Raw genomic sequence first — 22814 nt, 5'->3', positions numbered from 1 at the left:
CCTTTTATATTTCTTGCTTTAAATTTGGCATATGCTAAATTGTGGCAAATAATAATTGTATGTAACTATGTATGGATTGCCTAATTGAGATAAATTGATAAATTAATAATAATTCTGCTTTATAATTCACATAAAGGTCTAAAAAAAATATTTTTCGCTTCACCTATGAAGGATCTTAAGAATGTACTCACTCATCCAACACCAAGGTTTTAATTAACGTCGACAATGTTTCATTCACTACAATCTACAAAGCCTATAATTATTTCCATACCATATCCACAGTTAGATGAAAGAGCACATGCATGTGATATAATATTATAATCTATGTTTGATAAGCTTCATTCTTAAAAGAAAAAAAGAAGAAGTTTGATAAACTTTGTATCATGAATGAACTAAGGCCTAAGCATAGGTTAGTTTGGAGGCTTTTAAACAAATTAAAAGGAAGTGTGGGTACAGATGCATTGGGTTGAAGTCGTATAACTTAAAATTGGAGGGACATAATTGCATATATAGGGTAATATAGCAGCATTTTGCAAAGTTTCCTTCTCAAGGTGTTTTTTTTCCTTGCACCTTAAGCATAAGGCTTCTGCATTAGGCACCCATAATATGTTTCCTGACACAATTTGCCAACAGAAAATATCAGGGTTTTTTTTAAAGTTTATGTTTACTGCTGTCCTGGGTCCACCACATTTTCTCTGTTTGAATACTGAAACATCATATACTTTCTCCTATATAAGAGGAAGAAGCCTTGCCTAAAGAAATATATCAATCGAAGTAAAGAAGTTAAGAGAGCAGCCTTAAAGCCTTTTACTTTGTTATAAGGCAAGAAGGAATCCATTATTTGTGGGTTATTTCCTTGCAGCTTCTTAGGGAGCTTACTTCAAATATTCTTGTTATAAATTCACTTTCACATTCCCCACAAACCTGTCTGTGTTCTGTTGCCCTCTCCTCTGTCATCTACCTGATTTTTTCCTTTACATACTGCTTCTCTATAACTCTTTGGGTTTTGTTTTTTATTCTATAAAGCTCATAGACCCTGTGTTGAAGCTCTTGATTTCATCTTTTCCAAAAGGGTTTACTTCAAAGGGATTCTAAAATACAAAATGGGAGTTGGAGGCACTTTAGAGTATTTTTCTGATTTGATGAGCAGTGGCCATAAACACAAGAAGAAGAAGCAATTGCAAACTGTGGAGCTAAAGGTCAGGATGGACTGTGATGGCTGTGAGCTTAAGGTCAAGAAGGCCCTCTCTTCATTAAGTGGTAAGTTTCATTTGTCCCATAATCTCTTTTTTGTTTGGTGTTACAAATGATGACACACTGCTAACTCTGACATAATTTGTTATGCTTTCCAGGAGTTAAATCAGTGGACATAAACAGGAAACAACAGAAAGTGACTGTAACTGGGTTTGTTGAAGCAAGCAAGGTGCTGAAGAAAGCCAAGTCAACAGGGAAAAGGTCAGAGATTTGGCCCTATGTTCCTTACAACCTAGTGGCTCAGCCTTACACTGCTCAAGCTTATGACAAGAAGGCACCTCCTGGTTTTGTCAGGAGGGTAGAGAACACTGTCACCAGTGGCACTGTGACAAGATATGAGGACCCTTACACCACCATGTTCAGTGATGACAACCCCAATGCCTGCTCTATTATGTAGCTGAAGAAATAATACCGGACAATCTATCTCGTCCACTTATCCTCTTATTAGTCTGAAGTAGAAATCATTGTAAAGTTCCAATTTAGGGGTTTAACTATTTAATTTTTGTTTTGGGATTTTCTTTTTACGTAATAAGTGATGAGAAAATTTGTGACTTGTGAGCTAATCCATGTTTTCTTCTGTGGGGGTCCATGATCCCATCAGTACTATTCTGTAGTTTTGCAATCACAGAGTGGTTTTTGTGGGCCTTGAAATGTAATGTGGTTATTGGTATTTATTGAATATAGGCTATATAGTGTGGGTTGTTATGAGCAACCTATTATTAGAGCTTCACTTGTTTTTATGCATGATGTTATGGTTTCTCTTTTTTCTGCCTGGGATGACTTTGGCTTTGTCCATATAGCTGTAATTCACCTAAAAACTAAGTACAACCTGGCTGCTATATGATATGTTGTGGTGGGGTTGATATGGCTACATGACAACATTTAGTTTACTGGTTATTGTATATGACCCACAAGATGTTACATGCTACATTAAATCGGACCTAACTCACATGTCAAAAGTTTTGCCCCGGCAACGTTCCATCCACAAAGGTCTTTGATGACGTTTAAGATATAAATTACATCTACAATATGACAAAACTGAGGATTAGTAAAGATTCTGAAAGTCACTAAAGTTCAAATCGTATTGGGTAGATTGCAGAAAGGTTACGAAACAATATTAGTAAAAGGGTAATAATAACTAGTGTACCCGCGCTATTGCATACAAACACACGATTTTGCACTGAACCCGTGACTTGGAAGTCACGATTTCCAAAGAGTTCAGTGCAAAATCGTGCATGTACTTTGTGTGTAATATTACGTGTGAAATAAACACGAAATAAACACAACCATTGGGTAGAATGCAAAAAGCGTACAAACAATGTTAGTAAAAGGGTAACAAATAGTGCACACAAAATATACACAAAATTTTGCATTGAACTCATGACTTGAAGTCACAAGTTGGAAATCAAAACGTACAAACAACTGTAGTAAAAGGGTAACAAATAGTGCACACACGTTATTGCACACAAAATATACACACAATTTTGCACTTAAATTGTGATTTGAAATCAAGTTGTGACTTCAAGTCATGAGTTCAGTGCAAAATCGTGCATGTGTACTTTGTGTACAATAGTGTGTGTGAAATAAATACCACTCATTAGTAAAAAGAGCTTTTTAGTTGCAAATAAACCTATAAAAGAACAACATCATGTATTTCAAATTCCTATAAAAGAACAACAGATGGGTAATCTTAAGAATAGCATTTTGTTAAGAGTCTTGTAATTCAGTGACATTTCCTAATTTTCCCATAAATGAGAACTTGAGTTCAAATCTCCCATCCGGCCTACCCCACTTATTGTAAGCAAAAAAATTAAAAAGGTCATCTAAATTTCTCGTAAACAAAGCTTTAGATTTAAAAAAGAAATTCCAGCTATAACACTAATCGAACTTGGAAAGTGGGTCTACCCCTAGATTTGGAAAAATGTCTTGGTATACCATTCAAAAGAGATGATACAGAGTTCAAATTATTTCAAATACATCTGGCTTCTTGAAAGAGCTAAGGTAAAGAAAAGTGATTGCTAAGAAAAGCATATCTTTTCTACCCACTCAGCCAAACGTGAGGAAAGAATCATTTTTTTTTTCCTTCTAAACTTTTTTCTTTACCTCACCTTTCTCTGAAGGAAGCGTAAAGGCACACATCAGTCCCATGAACAGAAAGATTCACGTGCAACATCTGGAGTCTCAAAAAGCACATCCACTCTATCTCCGCTGTATCTAACTATGAAAAATAAAATTCACCTAATATAGAAAATGAAAGGAGCACTCTCCATCTAGTGCATTCCTACTTTGAAGCCAATTTCTGATTCATAACTTCTTTAATCCATAATCTTGTTTAAATAAACTTAACTTGGTGGGATAGTAAACACAAAAATCCATTGATATATTAAGACAAGCTTTATTAAAGAGATGCTTTTAAATATATTTATTATATTAAGTAATGGTGTGCATAAATATGTAAAGTAGATCCTACAATAACCTACAAAACACTTGTTTCCCCCCTGTGTAATTGAATGAAAAGGAAGGAACAATTACATGCAAATTTCAGAAGGGAAGCTGAAAGAAATGAGAAGACATCCCAAGAGTGCTTGCTAATCAGCCATTTGATTTGGATAATATCTATATTATACAATAATATGCTGGTTTATTGGCAATTAAAGTGGATTTTGAGGTTAGTAGAGAAACCAATGCCATATATGCTAACAAATTTTAGAAAAACCAAACCACACACCAGAAGATGAAAGGGGCGTTGGATAGTATGCTATGTGTGTCTTGATAATAGAGTTTCCACATCATTTAGTACAATATTTTTTTTTAAATGATTGATTTGTTAGAAGAGCATTTGCAATAGTAGATGATCAAGAAAGTGCACAATATATCCGGCAGTTACAGTTAGCATGTAGGATTCAATTAATAAAGAGCAATGAAATTGGGACTATTCAAAGCCAAGACAGAGAGACTTGTCAAAGTAGCTACAAAAATCAATTTTTTGTAAACAACAATCTTTTCTTTTCTTTTTTTGGAAGGGGGGGGGGTGTGTGGGGTTTGGGGGGAGGGGGAGGGTGGGATTTGAAGAAAAAAAACTCATAGTAATATATACTTTTATTTATTCATTTTAACCCAACTTATATATGAGGTCACATAGAAGCCATGTGCAAAAGACAAACACCCTATTCAGATCAATCAGGATGATAAATTACCGCCAGAAATGATAGGTAGTAGTCTTCAGGAAGAACACAGTTGGCAAGCAGCTGGGTTAGGCAGGTATAGGCACTTGTCCTTTGAGAGAGGTGACTACTGTCGGCCATGGATTCTTCCACCCAATTTTGGTCCATACTAAAAAATGAAGATGCACTTCAGCACCCTGAAGTTTGTGAACCAAGCCTATTTCAGGTAAATTCAGAGGAGAGAAAGCATCTCAGTGCCACTGTCAGCAAGTAATGTAAAGCAATCTATAAAATTTAACTAATAATTTTTTATTGTGTAATAGTATCTTGTCCTTAAGATTTTGGGGGCATCGTGTGTTGGTATTCACAGTGATTTACCACTTAGCCAAAACAAATATATAACCAGAGTTATCCAATCAGTGAACATATACCTACACGATGCTGCAGTAAGAGGCTTAGCATTATGGATGGCTACGAAGTCCTAAGCAGGACATTATGACCTTAGAGATCACTCAGTTGGGAACATTGTATCATTGCATCCTACAGCATGTGTTTACATCATGTGCACCATATTCCTTATAGGAGTCACTCCAGTTTGGCCTTAAGACCAAAGCACATATTCCTTGGCACCATACTTGGTGTTAGACCCTTGAAACTTGAGATGGAGTGGCTACATGTGGTGACACCTTGCATCCATGCACCACAAGAACCCATGGGCATGAAAGAGGCATGCCATGGGCTGAGCAAGAAGCTTTGAGGCAGCAGCGGGCTGTTCTGCCTAGTTATGGTGCATAACTACATGAGTGGGCTATGTTGGCAGCATGTTAGTGGCCTTGTTAATGTGATGGGCCCTTGGTCATGGTCTGACAGGTTGCAAGCTATGTGTACGCTATGAGTAGCATGTGCAGTGGTGAGCCATGGTAGCCTTGAGTGGGCTTGGCCATGGGCAAGATGATGACCAGTGGGTGGGCTGCTTGTGTGCAAGGTAAAGTTGGGCCACCTGAGAGTGTGACATGCAGCTTATGTGGGAAATGAAATTGGGTTGTGGCATGCTTGGCAAAGTATGACTGGATTGCATATGGGTGGCAATGTGCTGTGAGGCCAGATTTGGGAGGTGGCATAATGGCATTGGCACAGGCCAAGCCCTCCACTTGATTTGCAATGAGCAAGGTTGATTTTATGGGCATGTGCTTGGGCTGCCAGGAGTGTGCATGCATGGCTTGTAATGGACTGAAACATGTACACGTGTAAAACAAGTGGTAACATCATGGTACAGCCTTTTTGGTGTGCTAGCATGGTGGAAAGGCTCCAGGACAACAAGCACTTGTGTCCCAAAGGCAGCTCCCAGATTGGAGCAACAAGTTCAGGGCAATTACTTGGAGAATTCGATTGACAGTATTTCCAGCTTGTGTTCCTTAAAGCTGTTGGGGTGTTAAAAACATTTGTAATGGGAAAAACTGAGTGTGCTGTAAGATAATAAAGTGTACTCGAATATTTGTGTGAGTTTTGTAAGCATTGGTGGCAGGTTTTGACTAAGGTATCCCAAGTGAGTATTTTGTGTAAAGGAAGCTTTTGTGTACTTTGTACTTTGCAGTAAAGTAATAAAGGTTGGGAGAGTTCTCCTGTATAGGTAATTGTGTTGTGTATGATTATATTCACCCAAAATATTGGTTGATTCCTTTACGAGTGTGTTGGGTTGTTGGCTAAGACTAAGTAAGGCATACTTAGTGCCATCATAAGGCAGAAAATTTGGAGTGAAAATCTGCCTTTTTGACACTTAGACACATGATTTTCATGTATTTTTCTGTTTTATAATTATGTTTGACCTCCCATGATGTTTCTAGAATTTTAGTAAGATTTCTATGCTTTGTTTGATAGAGATTAATACATCACCAACCAGCTTCCATCACAGATCAACCTTTCACATCCCTGATCTTTTATTAGATGCTTAGTACTCAAACTGGGTAAGCCATTAACTGAACAAATCAATAAGAGCGGGGAAGTATGATTTATTAGGGTTTCAGGGAGATAAGTGACAGCTGCCCAATTCCCTCTACCATTTTGACAGTGCAGATCCCAATGCAAGGCTAATTTATTGCAGGTCTATGATCTCTGATTCACAGGCAAAGTGTGCAGAAAATAAAGTCCAAACAGGGTCCTGAATGCTTGGATTACCATCTAAACTTCTATCTTACAATGACAAATTTCAATTCCTGGGATACAAGAAACTCACTTGATCTTCATGGGCTTCCCATCTATATGTTATTGCTTTGGGCTTCCTTCAGTTCTATTTCCAGTGTAGATATCAACGAAATTAAGATCATACAGAAGAGTTGCATTGGCTGGTATATTGCAGTCACCTAAAAAAACAATAAGATGGGTGTCAGTATGACCTGCTCTCCATACCAACAAAAGCATATCCTAATCATGATACAATCAACAGTACTTATGCAACCAACAAGCTTTTGAAATATCAAATCTAATCCATTATTGGCATTTTGTCAACCTCACAAATGACCACACTTAGCAAGGAACTTATCAAGTCTGATCCTTAATATTGGTATTTTTTTTCAAAGGACAATAGCAATAGATAGGCCCAGAGAAAATTTTAGCAACTGGCTAAATCAGGGAATTTTCTCTGATACACCCTCTCAGCCTTGGGGGAGGGAGAGGGGGGGGGGGGGGGTGGAACCTCACTCACCAGGAGAGAGAGCAACCATATCTTTTTCCGTTTTGTTTGTTTCTTAGCCTCATTTATTCAGCAAATTGTAGGCATTTTATGATTATAGAACATGTCAAGTTTCAAGACTGTTAATCATTGTAAGGGTAAGACATGGAATTCCATTATATGGATCTTTACCTGAAAAGCATCCTGCTGGTTCTGGCCCATATGCCAATTCAGGGGGAATCTGAAGCTTACGCTTTCCTCCTGTGTAAGGCACAATGACAACTTTTTATTTATTATTTATTTTATAGGTTAGGCACAATGACAATTATTTTGGGCAAATGAGAAACAACATACAGAAAAAAAACTCTTTAAGTCTATTTAAATTGTTCAAATGACATACCTACTCGCATTGGAGGTACTCCTTCACCACCTAAAATTCCCTGGTCCAAGCCCTTGGTGACCTGGACGAAAAATTAAGTATAAGATAAATTTGAATTAACCTTGATAAAGAAGGTTTGAATTATCTGCAACCTCCATTGTGGGTCTTTTATTCTCAAAGGAAGAAATGGGAACTACTATAATACATAAAATTGTAACGAATGCAGTGTAGATGTCAACTGAGCTTAGCTGATAGGCCAATGGTTGTGTTTTGGCCATGTACTCAATTCGTAAAACAGATTGTACTCAATGTATGTGTCCCAGGAAAAATACCTCTCTCTTTCTCTCTCTCAAAATTAATGAGGTGAATAGAAATATTTCAAGTGTTTTTCCAATTTTACCAGATGCCTGAAGGGAAGGGACAATATTTCAAGTGCTTTGCAAAACAATGTGCAGTTTGTTAATCTCATAATGCTTCTGTGACATGCCATGAACTACAAAGGCCCTTATGCTACACGTTTCTTGGATACCAAAGTACACAAATATACATCGTCTTGAGCACAAGAATAATTTTATCTGTTAATTAAATATGGCAAAATCAGAACAGCCTATAAGAACAAGAGTTTTCAGTGGCTACAGCCCCAAATGTATATCTATTTAGATTTTTATGATGTACAGACATAAATCTGCAGCATGAACAGATATGAGAATAGAATGCAGATAATGTAACCTGACAAATGAAGATAAATCAGATTAAGGGATATGTAAGATGTCCAAAGAGCATCTCTATGTGCTTTAACTTTCATGAAGACAAAGTAGTATTGCTCAAGCATCATAAGTCATAAAATTAAGATAAGAGATAAGCTTCATGTCCACTCTAATTATTGACAATAAGACAGGATCATACCGATAATTTAATACATGAGACAGCATCATATATACCTTGCCAACACCAAGACGCATAGTGAGAGGTCTACCACGCTTATAGCTACTGTCGAAGACTGTCCCATCAGCAAATCTTGCAGTGTAGTGCATCTGTATTGGAAATATATTTCATAAAATTCAATTGCCTATCCAAATAGCAGGCAATTAGTGCATTTCTCACTAACATTATATAGAATCCTGTACTTGTACCCAGACTGTATGATATGCTGATCTAAATGAGGCCTATAATTACAAAACTAATATCATGGGGCTAGTGGAAGCATATTCACAAGAATAATAACATAAAACAATCACAGAAGACAATAATATTAAACGTGGTTCAGCCAACTCCAAGCCTACGTCCGAGCAACGGCAACCAAAATCCACTATCAATTATGGATTACAATCACTCACAAACAAACCCCTCAAACCAAACTCACATACTCACATAAACAACACAAATAAATACAAAAAATTTCACAAATACAAACTAACTCACAAATCTCACACTCACAAACTCATAATCCCAAAGCTCCAATACACTCAACAATTCTCTCATACAAAAATAGACAAACACTATTCTTCAAAGAAACTCACTCCATGTTCTTTTCTACTTTCCTCATGTGATCCTTGGGCAAAAACCACCAAACCCTTTGCAAAAATGCCTATTTATAAGACTTCAATTCTTTTTCTTTTTATTTTTTATGAACAAGAATACCCAATTTACTTCTTAAAAAAGGAACTTTCATTCCATACCAAGGAAAGTTCCTTTTCTTCTACACCAAGGGAAAACCTTTCCTTCCACACCAAGGAAACCCAATAATAAAACTAAATTCAAATGGGAATTTGAGACAATTTCTAAAAGAGTGGAAGCTCCAAACATTGCCAAACAATTGTAGAAGTGTGGAACATCAAGAAAAGCAGAATTTTTGTCAGAAAAAGACTGAGAAATCTCACTGCTTGGGAAACAACACCGATGGGGTTTCCTGTTTGGTGGGTGTGTGTTAAAGAATTCAGGTATTCTGGATATTAGATCTTACAATGATAAGCAAAGCACAGTCTATAACGATATAGTTGTACAAATGTAGATAGCTTTTGATAGAAGGTAGAGGAACTTGAATCATACAAATTTAAATGATTTTAGTGACATGGAAAGCATTCATAATTCATAAACACATTCTAGCTCCTCATATATTCTTATTTAGTTCGTTTATTCTAAGAGATTCAATTTGGCTTTATATTTTTCTAAACGTATATTTTAGCATGTGCATCATAGTGGCTTTGGATATTATCCGTGTTATATATCAAAACACATCATTAGAGAGGCTGGAGGCAGGTTTGACTTGGCCAGCAAGAAATTTGCTCATCTGAGCTTAACATGACCATGTCAATTCTTCAACAATCATTTGTCAAAATCTCTTCCTGAAATTTTCAGGAATTTTGAGAAAAACTATGGCAAGTGCCTTCCACCAAAAGAGTAAGTCGTGGGTTCAAGTTTGAGAATCAACCTCTCCAAAATATTGGGGATACGGTTGTCAACCATGACCTCTCTCAGATACCGCAAAAGTGAGAGTTTTGTGCATTGGGTATGACTTTTTTGAGACAAAATATCAGATTAAAGCTTCTTTTTACATACACACAGAGTCAAGCATAAACATCCTTGTGCCTCGGAAACTTAGAATAAAAGACCCATCCCACAAAATAAATCCAACCAATCTAAAAGATTACGTTGTGTCATGGCTAACCAAATTTAAGTTAGACAAGGACTTTAGTTACCTGACTTTGGATAACTTTTGGATTGATTCTTTTCTTTAGAACTTCTCAGTCTTGGTGAAAAAAAGCTATCTGACTTTGGATCTTATATAGGACAACCCCTTAGTTTTATATAGAGAGTTCTAAGCACAATTTGTTTAGAGAAAATAAAAATCCTATTGCGGTGAGTTTTTATGATATAGAGTGATAACTTATCAATTGATTGTTATTTAACTATAATTCTAACACTCCTCGTTACGTGTAAGCCATATGAATGGGAATTTAATTGCTTCACCATAAGACTTTTTGTGTTCATTTTTGTGATTGTAGGCCTAAGGACAAAACATGTACATTTTTTTTGTTTCTTGTGTGTTCTATTTTCCTATTTCTATATCACATTAACCCATTATATTTAATTAACTAGACTCATAGCAATCAAAACTTCCGCTATCTCAACAAATTATCAATGACACAACCTAAAAACTTGAATTATCTTATACAAACCCCAAACACCACCCTCCAAGAAACAACAACATTACAAACGAGAATTACAGAAATATAGAACAATTTAACATATAAATTATAATACTAAAAAAGAAAGAAAAGCAAACCCAATATAATACATAAGCTGGGAAATTGAAACTCACATCAATAAGCTGACTATAAGGAACTTCCTCACCAGAGCCGACTAAAATGTCACAGTAACCGAGGCCAGAGCGAGCGAAGTTGAGCTCACACGAAGGCTCTTCCACAGTGGCGTAATACTCAACTCTCGTAGCGTTCGCATCCAACGGTGACAAAGCCATAACCGAAGCTGCTAAAAGCCCAATACCCATTTCAAATACGCGCTTTTTTGTTGCAGAGGTTGAAGCTATGGCTGTAGAGAGCTTTGCATTGTCTGTATTAGAAAAACAGGAGCAAGAAGAAGTGGGTTTGGTGGTGGTGGTGAAGAAGGACTTTGTGGGATTGAAGGTTTGAAGGGAATGGAAGTTTGGGGTCTGAATTGTTAGAGCTGAGACTGCCATTGTTTTTTTATGGTCTTTGTATATTGTTACACTCTTTTGGATTGCGTTAAGCTATCTGAATGAAGCTTTGAGGGGTTGTAGAGCTTTTTGGTTTGCAAAGCGCTTTTGAGTGGGAAAATTGGATATGACATGGCCCCACTTGGGTGGAAAATGAATTAGAAGAATAAAATAATCTTTTTTATTTTATTTTTTTGGGTGCAAAAAAATTATAGATTAGCTGTAAGTCATTCTATTACCAAAATAAAATAAAAAAGCTTTAGCTTGCTACCAAAGGAATCACCATAGGGTAATCAAAAATAGCCAAGTGGCTAAGGAAAAAAAAGAAGAAAGAGAGAAGAAGGAGAAGAAGTCAAGTATTTGGGAAGTCTAGCATCCAATTTAGCCAAAGCATAAGAACTTTAATTTATTAATGAATATGATCAATTGTGGTTATGGGGAAGGTACTCAACAAGTTTATGCGATTATGAGGTGTGTGAATTTGACTAAAGATCTTGAGAACCCTTTGATCTAGTCAATTGAGTAATCTTTCATGAGCCCCCCCCCCCCCCCACCTTTTTTTTTCCTTGACAAGCCCATATTCTCCTAAATTGATCCATTCATATTTACTTTAATCTAATTAGCTAAAGGCTTGGTTTAGTTGAGCTAAAATCCCATGAGCCTTGTTCTAAAGGGAGAAAAGTTTTGGTACATGCCACAACCCCAAAGGAATCTTTTTTTATTTTATTATTTTTTTCCTCAATTTTATTCAAATTTTTTTTTTAAAAAATATGAAAATGTCATTAGTGTCACACAATAAAACATAAGAGAACTTATAACATATGGGTGGTAGCTGTAATTTGCACTAATTTAAGTTGATAATGATAAATGAAGTTAGTCAATATTTGCTTATAGAGTAGTGCTACAATTACAAGTACCTACTAAAATTTTTAATACATTTGAACCTATAAATTGATGTGTCACCAATAAAAAAGAGGAAATTTCTTCTAAAAAAAAAGAGGTAATTTATATATTCAATTATGAGGTGATTAAAGTTCACTAATCACATTCATTGTCATATTTGTTTATAAGCACTATATAGTAAAACTCACCTATAATGACTTTGCCCTCGATCCAAATATAAGGATTTAAATCATCATGGAGCAGACTTGTAGGGCCTTATTGAAAAACTTTGGGCTTATTTGTAGCTCTAACAATTGACATGGTTTAGGCCAATTCTCTCTCTCTCTCTCGTTTAGGAAAAGAAACTGTTATTTGAGTCAGCTATTAGTTAAAACATTCATATTTTATTCCAACTATTAATTAAAAAAAATTGTAATTTGGTATTTCTGATTCATACTCATGACCCCATAGCTTGGTTGGTTAGCACCAAAAAAAAAAAAAAAATCCTTTAAATACACCATGGATAAAGATCACTGCTGGACATGGTTAGATAGAATTGGAGAAATAATGTAACTGGAGGAACCAAAGAGTCTAGACATCGCTAATGAACAACCAATGCACCCAATTATTTGTTGGGGTTAGCTAGTAAATGTATCATACAACGTTGTGTATATTTGATCCATTCACTTTAGTTTTATTTTTTCAAAACAACCTCTTCCACTCTTCAAGGTGAGATTATAAAGATTTAACCATTAAACTCCGACTCCTTGTATCTCTCCCCTCTTCCATCGCATTTCTTGTCTTCTCTCTCTCTATTTTGCTTTTGAAAGTTTCTGTGCTGTGTTTTTTTTTAATAATTTTTCTTTGTGTTTCTTAAAAGAGAGATTTCATTAAGGACAAGTTTGATTAAAAATGGGACGTGTTAAACTCCAGATTAAGAGAATAGAAAACAATACAAATCGGCAAGTCACCTTCTCCAAACGAAGAAATGGACTCATTAAGAAGGCTTATGAACTCTCCATTCTTTGTGACATTGATATTGCTCTCATTATGTTCTCTCCCTCTGGTCGTCTCACTCACTTCTCTGGCAAAAGAAGGTGAGCAACTGTGTTTTCTTTCATAATCATTATTTATATATACATAGCCTCCCATGCATGCATATTCCTTCTTTATATAAATAGAATGAAAATGTTTAGTTTTTGTACATTTACCTTTTTTTTTAATTATCCACATAATATGTTCTTATTTAAAATTAGTAAATAGCATTTGATTAATATAAAATTTGACATGTATATTAAAAATAACGAAAACATATAATTTAATGAAAATTGATTTTTTTTTTCTTTGTAGAATCGAAGATGTGCTCGCACGTTATATAAATCTGCCCGATCATGATAGAGGAGGGTATGGATTTTACAAATACTATTTTGTTTTTGTTCCTCGACGATCTTCTTTTCATATATTTGTGTTTTTCTACATCAAACCAAATTGTTAATGACCATTTCCCTTTTCTTGCAGCGTTGTTCAAAATAGAGAGGTATCGTAAAAATTTGACACAATGTCTATAGTATTATGGTAATATTTTGTGAAGGAATCAAGAAAAAGCCAACTTTGCAAATTATACATAGTTCTTATTAAACATCATATCCACGCAGTTTTTACTCGGCACCCTTCAGAAGATCAAGAATGAAAATGATATAGCGCTTCAACTGTCAAAGTATGTCTCTCCCTCGTCATTGTTATATGTTTGATCATTCCAATTTATTTTCTAATTTATTGATCTAATTTCAACTTGTTCAAACAGCCCTTCAGCCCAAAATTCAAATGTTGAGGTAAAATTACACACAAACATTGTCATTTCTTGTTAGACTAAATATAAATCTTGCTATATATACACACAAACATAATAACAATTTGTTGATTTGATTTTTTTTACTAACATAGGAAGCTCAAAAAGAAATTAGCAACATGAAACATCAGCTTCAGATGGCTGAGAACCAGTTAAGGTTAGGCGAATGTGACTAAAACCGAAATTAATTACATGGCTACAATGTTGAGTTGCATTCTAAGTAATTTCCTTGGTTATTGAATAAGGATTTTTGAGCCAGAGCCAATTTTAATCACATCAGGAGAGGAACTTGATTCATGTGAGAAGAACCTTTTGGAAACCTTGAGGCGTGTTAAGCAAAGAAAGGTGGAGCCTAATTATTGTTCTCTATGGTCTAAGTATGTACTAATCCATGCCAACAAGTGCCACAATAACTCATCCATTTTGTACTTAATTTGCAGGAAGAACTACTTAGAAACCATTTATCTACCTATGATCCATCTAGTGTACAGGTGAAAACTCTATATAGTCTCATTTACATAAGATACACATATCTCCCTCATCTTTGATGGGTTTCATATGACTAGAATTTCAGTGATTAGTTTCAGGCCATGAAATTTCAGAGTTTTTGTTGCAATTTTTGACAATTGTTGAATACTTCTAGCATCAAACGCAGATATACTTTAACACCCAAGATGGGGTGCCAACATCGTTTGAAAACGAGATTGTTACTTGGTTGCCAGAGAATGGACACAATCCAAACCAAATTTGTGGAGGATCTGAATCACCTTGTACTGCTATGCGGTAAGCAATTAGTATTTTACATTTGTTTAAGATGAACATGTTATCTATAGAGAACACTACTCATCAAACTTGATAGAAATCAATTCCTATAGATTAATGCCAAGAATATTACAAAATTTTACAGTATTAGTTAATAAATTTCACATTTTTGTTTTCAATCTGTGATACTTATTTGTAATTTTTAAATTTACTTTCAGGAATCAATCCTCAACAGCAATGTATGATCAGTTGTCTCAAGCCACAAATATAAATGTGGAGCCATGTAACATGGGAGGGTGTCAAATGAGCAATCAAAGAGATGATGGGTTACCTTCTTGGCATCATTCCTATACTGCAACTGAACTCCTCTCTACATTCATGCCCCCAAATTCATTTCCTTCCACTAAGGTTCTCATTCTAATAAAAATCTTAATTTTTTGAATAGTTTTTTATGTTGTTAAGTAATAATTTGTGACTGGAGCTAATGACATGAAACCCAATAGGTGAAATTTTATTAAACATTCCCTAATTGATCAGTGGCTTGAGGTAACCCATTAACACCCAATGAAGGTTCTATTAACCTCTTGTGGTCCTTTATTAGAACTCTTGGTAGTGTTCTAGTGTGGGTTCATACCTAAGTAATTTTGTCTTCACCACAAAATATCAATAACATATCTTTTGTATTTGCCAGCAAGAAATTGCAGGAGCAAGCATTTCATCAATGATGTCACAGCAGCAGGTAGAGACTGCATCAAACTGCCCGCAAATGCCCTCCAGCGATGAAGATGCAAACTATGAGAGCAAGCTGTCTCAGTTTAAAGTAGAATGACCAGATGATTTTTATTTTTTTATTTATTTGTGCTGATAAGTTATGTAATTGTGCAATAGAGGGGATTAGAACGAAGGCTTTTCTTATGGGATAGTCTGGGCAATGCTGGTGAATCACAAAGGTTCTTAACATGTTAAAAGATGTATGTGATATTGACAATAACCCTCAACTTTATTAAGGGTTCTTTAATCTACAAGGAGAAATCAAGAGTCCACCAAAAAGAAAGGAGAAAAGCTCTGTTATGAAATTCTTAATTTTGAATTTGTTTATAGACTGGATGCCAATTTAGAGACTCCATAAAACTGTGTTGATTAAAAAAAAATTCAACAAGAAATTCTAATTGATACCCTAACATAAAAGGACCTTAATTTAATTAGGAAAATATTAACCTAAAATCAAGGAAATAATAATCCTAATCAAAAATTTCAAAATTATGTTCTACATCAGACCCCTCTACACATATGTTTTGAATATTTCAACCCCTTTGCCTTATTTCCATACTTGAAATTCATCATTTTTTAGGAAATTCATCAAGTGAACTAACAAATCAACAGATTGAAATTGTGAAATAAATTATTATAGCATGGATGTAAAATGATCTTATTAGTAGCATTTGTGTATTTAAAATTGTAAGCACGCAATAATGCAGTGATGATTTCGTCAAAATCTGAGAGCTAATTATGTACTTAATTAAGCCAAAAGAAGCATATTAGTCCAACATTTCAATTGTCATGAATTGAGCATTTCATGGAGATGATGCATTATTGCATATAGGATCTGTCTCAGTTCCAGTAACACGATGTAAAATTTGTTTAAGCAACAAACAGAAGGGAAAAAAAAAAAAGAAAAAAAGAAAAGAAAAAGGAAATAGATGATGAAACTGACTCAGATAATTTACCCCAACAAACTGAGGCACTCAGAGTAAATCATCAAGATCCTCCAAGTGAAAGTTTTTTGCTGAGACAAGGTCATCCCATTCCCTTGAGCCAACGTCCTTGTTTGTTGCATTATTCATGAGTGTGCCATTTGACTCATAACCCATCACACCCTGCTCACATGACAATATAATTATGTTCAGTACTCATATGGTACCCTTATAAATTAAGGTCTTAATATAACATAAAAGATGTCACTTAATTCAAAATTAATTTTAAGTTTATAAATTTTGAATCAATTACATTATAATAATTTTTTAAATTCTTCATTTTTGTAATGTGGGATTTCTTCTTACACATGTTTATTCAACATTTTCATTTTCATGAGTCCACAAATGGAACACTTGGGTATTTGTTATGAAAATTATTTCTTTTAGGATCTATTGTTTTTAGATTTTGTAAAAGATTTTCTACCTTGTACTCCAAAAGCACTTACGACAAACTCACACGCATAACTTATATGTAATTAATGGGCAGTTGGATCAATTAGTACCCTTATAAATTAAGGTCTTAATACAACATATAAGATGTCATTTAATTCAAAAGTTTAAGTTTATAGATTTTGAATCAATTACATTATATTAATTTTTTAAATTCTTCATTTTTGTAATGTGGGATTTCTACTTACACATGCATATTCAACATTTTCGTTTTCACTAGTCCTCAATAGAACACTTGTTGTTGATGACAATTATTTCTTTCAGGATCTATTATTTTTTAGATTTTGTAAAAAAATTTCTACCTTGTACTCCAAAAGCACTTATGACAAATCAACACATAAAACTTTTATATAATTGATTGTGGCTGGGTCAATCTCAGTCATCTTACTTCATTAGAAATGTAAATTGGCAATTGCAAGTCCTTCGAAGATTCAGGCAGTGGAAGCACTTGACTAGGAGATCCTAGGAGTTTCTCATTTGCATCAATATCACCATTTTTGCTGTTGTTGTTGTTGCTGTAGGAGCTGGTGGCAACAGTATTACTACTAAAGAAAGGTTCATACCCTGGGGGAGACAAAACCCTGAAATGCATAATTAAGAGAGATTGGATCAGAATGAACAAGTTGTTTATTCAGTGAGATACAAAACATATTAAAATTAATTTGATCAATCAAAATTACCCTTCAGAGGTCAAAGGTAGATTCGTATTCATAGTCTGAGAGGTATTGCTATTTCCATATGTGACCCGGTTAATCTCATTAGGATTCTCGTTCAACCAAGTCATTGGTGCCAAACTATTTTGCCAGTCAAGATTGTTCTGTTCCAGAACATGGTAGAATTTATATAAGAAGAGGGGAAATTTATATATAGAAGTATCTAATGTTGAGCAATTATTTTTTGAAAAATTAAAAATACAAAAACACTACCAAATGAGGATCAAATGTCTGTGTTGGGTATTGTTGAACTTGAACCCCAAAAGGAATTTCATGCCCAAACCTCTCCTGTAATGAATTTTCAACATTGAGCTCGAAATGGTTTCTCAAAAAAAAAAAAAAAAAAAAAACATTGAGCTCGAAATAAAGTATATACTATATAGATATAAAATTTTGATATATTTAGCTTAAATGAGTCTTCATTGTAGGGCCAAATCAGTTCTCTAAACTCTAAAGCAAAAACTAAATAGGGCCTGGGGCCTTTTTCTTTATTTATTTAGTAATTTTTCATTTTAGTATAATATTTAAATGCTACTCTTTTTTGAGATGACAAATTTACTAATTAATTTTTTTATTTATGTTTTTCTTAACATCTTCTTTTTAATTATTAAGATGGCTAATTCAATTGACCTAAAGTAAAAAATTATCAATTTTAATTTTGAGAAAAAAAAAAACATTTGGAAAAGACAAAAGTAAGTTTTAATAACACACAAGAATATAGTAATATAAATAAAAAAGGGGCTAAAATACTTTGTCGATCTCTAAGCTTTAGCCCACGAGTGATGTTGGTTTGTGAAATTTAAAGCAATCGTGTTTAGTCCTTAAAAAATTAACGTGGTCGCTTTTTGTTACTATGGAGTCATGGAAAATTAATTTTTAGTTTGGCCATGTCATTTAAGGGACTAAAAACAACTACTTTAACTTTAGCAACTAAAAGTGCTAATGGGTGAAGTTTTAGGGATCAACAATGTATTTATGCCAAAAAATGTTTGCGCACTTAAGTGAGTGAAAATAATCAAATATTTGTCAAGTTACTCAACCAATAGGTTCATATTATTAAGTATATTAACTTTAATAATTTGTGTTTCCTTTCTCTATAATGACATGTAATATAATTGAAATTGATTCTTTAAATATTATAACACATAATAGATATTATACATGTGTCATAATATCACTTATGACAAAATATTTTAAAATGGATAAAACTTAAATGCAACACCTTAGATGCAATATATTGGGTTTTCTAATTAAATTCAAACATATAGTTGTATTGAATTTAATTGTCCCTTGGAAAAAAAGAAAAAGAAAAAAAAAACTTGTTTGCATTTCATTGATTAGTAAAATTATATGTTTGAATTTCATTGGAAACCTAATATAAAACGCTTCAAGTATTATATTTAAATTTTGTTCTTTCAAAATATATTGTGCATCACACATGACGTCAGCTAGTAATAATAAAATATCTTATCCCTTATTTCATACGTCTTAAAAAGTGGCCCTCAAATAAATTAACAATTTCTTTAGAATATTATCACATACCATGGATGTGCTGTCTAACACTCCCAAAGGCTGATTAGGAATTATAGGAGCAATTTGATTGTTGATTATGGCTGGAGGCTACAATTTAGAAGAATTAGTAGCAATAGGAGCACATGAGGTAAACTCTTGTTACTCAAATTGAAGTGTACTTGATTAAAAGAAAAGTTTGAGTTGTTGAAAATCAATACCTGAGTCAAAGCATGAGTGTAACCTGGTGGAACATAGGTTTCTGATGTTGTGAACGGGAGTCCAGATTGATATACAGAAGGCAAGCCAGTCATGGTGAAGTTGGGTGCACCAATTTGGCCATTACCAACTGATATACCCTTTGCCTGTTCTTCCAGGTTTTTAAGTATTCTCTCACGAACCTTGGAACTGCTTGAGAGTGATGATGTGTGGTTAATTAATGTTCGAAATATCACTTGGCTTAAACCTTACTTAGCTTGTTCATGATATTTATGTACATGCACATACAGACATTTTTTTAACTTGAATAGTGATAAAAAGAATAATTGAATTTTTATGAACATGCATATACAACATAACTTTAACTTGAATAGTGATAAAAATAATAATGATGATGAAGAACCTGTAAGGACTAATCCAGGGATCTAGTTGCATTATAAGATTGCTAAAAGCAGGGTTTTGAGTTGCAATGTTTAGTTCATTCTGACTACAGTTGCGGGAAATAGGTGCAAGAACTTGACCGCTAATCCCCACCATCTGCTTTGCCTGATCATGACCCTGTTATGTTATTGCAAGTATATAATCAGAGCAATCATACATATCCAAAGAGCATCACTTTTTTTTTTTTTTTTTTTTTTTTTTTTTTTTGCTGAGTGAAAAAGGGGTTCCCCGGAGTTCTCTTGACGGTGATGAGTAATAAACACGTGTACCACTAGGGCCTTGTTGGGCATCACTATTCCTTTTAATTTAATTTATCTTGGTTATGTAAATAAATAAATCATACCGAAACTTTGAAATCCCCGTGTGGAGATGCCAAATTCCCAAGCAAAGTTCTCTGGTAAATTAAATAATAAAAATTAAAAATGAAACCAAAAAACCCATAAGAAATAAAAAAAGAAAAAAGGATTTATGTTCAAGTATTGTTGTTCAGAGAAGAACGTATATCGGGAGTGAAGCATACTTTTTTATTCATGACCCTTTGCAAAGAGGTTTTCAAGTTTTTCTCGCACCATAAGAGTTGAGCTAGTGAAGGATCACGTTCTGGTTCTGGCTCATAATTTCTAAAATAAATTCCAATAATACAATAATATTGTTAGAAATTGGCAAAGATAAAATCACAATTTCTAATAACAGTTCAGTGAATAGTGAGTTTCATGATAAAGTAACCTGAGATTGGCTTCGAGAATCTCATGTTCGATTTTGGACTTCTTTAACTTTAGCTCAGTAAGCTTCGGAGAAACATAATCGAAGTTATTAAACATCAAGATAATGATCAACACAATGTCAATAATTTGTTCAAAGGGAAATTCAGGGACAAAAGAACTTACACTGATTCTGCAAGCAATGGATTCCATGATGAATACAAGTGTAGAAAATGTGGCAATCCATCACAAGCAAAGGGAAATGTATTAGAATATGATAAAGTACGTATTTTATGAAATGTACTTTCAATAAGAATAGTTGAGGTTTGTGTATGTTTAAGAAAATAAATAAATTTACTCTTACACACACTCAATTTGCATTGAAATGGTGACTTGAAGTTACATTTTCCAATGAAATTGTGACTTTAAGTCATTCCAATACAGTTTAAGCATGTGTATGAGAAAAAAATATTTTGTATTAAATGATACCACGTTGTTCGTTTCAAAATCCAATAAATGAGAGACATGTATGTAAAAATAACTATCCACTAACATATGTCTTTTATTTGTTAGTTATGTTAGTTAGGTAATTATTTTTTGCTAACGTGTCTCACACTTACTGAATTCTAATACCGCTGATAGCTTGACATTGTATCATTTGATACCAAACATCTTCTTGTGTGTGCATAATATGGTGTGTGTAATAAACACCACTCATAATACTAATAAATAATGGAAAAGATTTTATGGGAAAAGGAAAAAATCAATTAATGTTTTGACAGTTTTTTGTTATTGTTGCTCTCAAATAGAACTCTACTCTAACTTAATCTAAGTGTATATTGAAGCTTCCTTTTAAAAATTTGAATTTCAATACTGCTACACATCATCACACCCAGGGTGTGCGACAATATTGACAGTTTTTTTTTTCTAAAAAATGGTAGTATTTCTTAAAATGATTCATTAACAAATGTCTTAAAGGCACTCAGACTCCAATAATAATAATTTCAGAAGAGAAATGATATGTCCACAACATTTTTACAACAAATCTTAAGTGGCAAGTTGTTACTGGTTGTTATTGTTAGGGTAAAAAAGTAATCTTAGTATTAGTTTCAAATTTGAACAAATAACAACTAACCCTTCAGACTCAAATCACATGTGGTTAGTTGTAAAAATGTTGTAAACATAGCATCTATTATTTCAGAATAATTATTAGTGAAAAACATTAAAAAAAATTTATTTGAAATATTTACTTATATATTTCAAATACATTATTTAGTTGAATGAACTATTATAGTATAAGAGTAATTAGAGGAAAAATAAAGTGCAATAATAATCTATAAAATTTTCTATTTTCATGAAATACATTAAATACACTTGAGTTAATGAGTTATGTATGATATAAGAGTAATTTTATGAAACAAAAATTATGTATTAATCAAACCTGATGTTCATTATTTAAATTTATATATTTTTACCAAAAATAGAAAAATGAAGATGAATTTTTGGAAAGTCAAGGGGGCAAAGAAATGAATATATATATATATATATATATATATTTCTTTGAATAAGAATATAGTTACCTATATGTTTTGGAAAACATACTTTTGATGCTCCTATGTTAATGAGTTATATATGCTCCTAAAGTTTAAATAATAAATGATTTTTTTATGCAATTCTTTGAAAAATGTGAAAGGTGAAATTAAATAAATTTGCACGCAACTTGAAAGTTTCGTTAATAAAATAAAGGGAAAGGGGAGGAAAATGATAGAACCATCTATTAATTTGGTTCCACATGAGATTTGCATTGTCTGAATGACTTGCCTGTTTGGAATAGCATTTCGTTTAGCTAACTTGATTTGATTTATTTGGTTAGGTACAAATTTTTAAGGACTTATTCTTTTTTTAGGTAAAATTATATTTGTGTTAAGCTTATTCATTAAAACAAAATAAATCAAGGTTGTATTTGGAAACTTGGATTTAGATTTTAAATTAATAGATTTGAAATGTCTTGATTTCGAATCCATTGATTTTAGGAGTCATTTTAAATTCAAGCATTTTAAAGTTCTTGGTGAATTTGGATTTCCCTGACATTTTTTTTAACTTCTCAAACAAAGATATTTGGATTTAAATAACCCAAACCAAATCATGTCATCCAAACACACCATAAATAATCCAAACCAACCGAAAGGGAGAGAGAAATATACTGGTTATTGATGTAATGCATTTTGCTTTCCTCATCCTTGAGGTGGCCAAGTTGGCTTAGCATCTGTTGCGTTTTCTGCATGCACATTAATAATCTCCTTAATTAGAGAAACAAACAAAGCAAGCAAACAAAGAAATTTAATCAATTGTCTGACAAGAAACTAATCCTA

At 33.6% G+C, this 22814-nt stretch overlaps 3 protein-coding genes across 5 annotated transcripts; 2 read left to right on the top strand and 1 right to left on the bottom strand.

Annotated features, from left to right (window-relative positions):
- The first annotated feature begins 642 nt into the window (after window positions 1-642).
- LOC115993769 (heavy metal-associated isoprenylated plant protein 23) lies at window positions 643-1984 on the top strand. The gene is made up of 2 exons (XM_031117742.1): window positions 643-1260; window positions 1353-1984. Exons 1-2 carry the CDS (start codon window positions 1104-1106, stop codon window positions 1649-1651), a joined length of 456 nt encoding a protein of 151 aa, XP_030973602.1. The 5' UTR covers window positions 643-1103; the 3' UTR covers window positions 1652-1984.
- Window positions 1985-4335: 2351 nt separating this feature from the next.
- LOC115993636 (photosynthetic NDH subunit of lumenal location 4, chloroplastic) lies at window positions 4336-11252 on the bottom strand. Of its 2 annotated transcripts, none has more exons than XM_031117582.1 (6): window positions 10788-11252; window positions 8407-8499; window positions 7487-7547; window positions 7279-7347; window positions 6652-6778; window positions 4336-4635 (listed from the first exon to the last, which is right to left on the bottom strand). In XM_031117582.1, exons 1-5 carry the CDS (start codon window positions 11163-11165, stop codon window positions 6681-6683), a joined length of 699 nt encoding a protein of 232 aa, XP_030973442.1. In that variant the 5' UTR covers window positions 11166-11252; the 3' UTR covers window positions 4336-4635; window positions 6652-6680. The 2 variants fall into 2 exon arrangements, with proteins under 2 accessions (XP_030973442.1, XP_030973443.1); XM_031117583.1 differs by having other exon boundaries at window positions 4336-4615.
- Window positions 11253-12927: 1675 nt separating this feature from the next.
- Window positions 12928-15678, top strand: LOC115950921 (agamous-like MADS-box protein AGL104). 2 transcript variants are annotated; one of them, XM_031068198.1, is made up of 11 exons: window positions 12928-13141; window positions 13395-13448; window positions 13563-13581; window positions 13700-13761; window positions 13849-13876; window positions 13989-14050; window positions 14139-14238; window positions 14334-14384; window positions 14549-14676; window positions 14874-15063; window positions 15347-15678. In XM_031068198.1, exons 1-11 carry the CDS (start codon window positions 12957-12959, stop codon window positions 15482-15484), a joined length of 1017 nt encoding a protein of 338 aa, XP_030924058.1. In that variant the 5' UTR covers window positions 12928-12956; the 3' UTR covers window positions 15485-15678. The 2 variants fall into 2 exon arrangements, with proteins under 2 accessions (XP_030924058.1, XP_030924057.1); XM_031068197.1 differs by having other exon boundaries at window positions 14537-14676.
- Window positions 15679-22814: the final 7136 nt, after the last annotated feature.

The sequence above is a fragment of the Quercus lobata genome, chromosome 6 (genome assembly GCF_001633185.2).
Source record: "Quercus lobata isolate SW786 chromosome 6, ValleyOak3.0 Primary Assembly, whole genome shotgun sequence".
Lineage (NCBI taxonomy): Eukaryota > Viridiplantae > Streptophyta > Magnoliopsida > Fagales > Fagaceae > Quercus > Quercus lobata.
This window is presented reverse-complemented; position numbering and strand designations above follow the sequence as displayed.

Coding starts and splice junctions, on each gene's coding strand:
- LOC115993769 (XM_031117742.1), top strand. CDS start 1,104: ATGGGAGTTGGAGGCACTTTAGAGTATTTTTCTGATTTGATGAGCAGT. Junction 1,261..1,352: donor GGCCCTCTCTTCATTAAGTG/GTAAGTTTCATT, acceptor TATGCTTTCCAG/GAGTTAAATCAGTGGACATA.
- LOC115993636 (XM_031117582.1), bottom strand. CDS start 11,165: ATGGCAGTCTCAGCTCTAACAATTCAGACCCCAAACTTCCATTCCCTT. Junction 7,548..8,406: donor TGCGTCTTGGTGTTGGCAAG/GTATATATGATG, acceptor TTTTTCGTCCAG/GTCACCAAGGGCTTGGACCA. Junction 7,348..7,486: donor AGTACCTCCAATGCGAGTAG/GTATGTCATTTG, acceptor TGCCTTACACAG/GAGGAAAGCGTAAGCTTCAG.
- LOC115950921 (XM_031068197.1), top strand. CDS start 12,957: ATGGGACGTGTTAAACTCCAGATTAAGAGAATAGAAAACAATACAAAT. Junction 13,762..13,848: donor ATAGCGCTTCAACTGTCAAA/GTATGTCTCTCC, acceptor TTGTTCAAACAG/CCCTTCAGCCCAAAATTCAA. Junction 14,385..14,536: donor ATGATCCATCTAGTGTACAG/GTGAAAACTCTA, acceptor GAATACTTCTAG/CATCAAACGCAGATATACTT.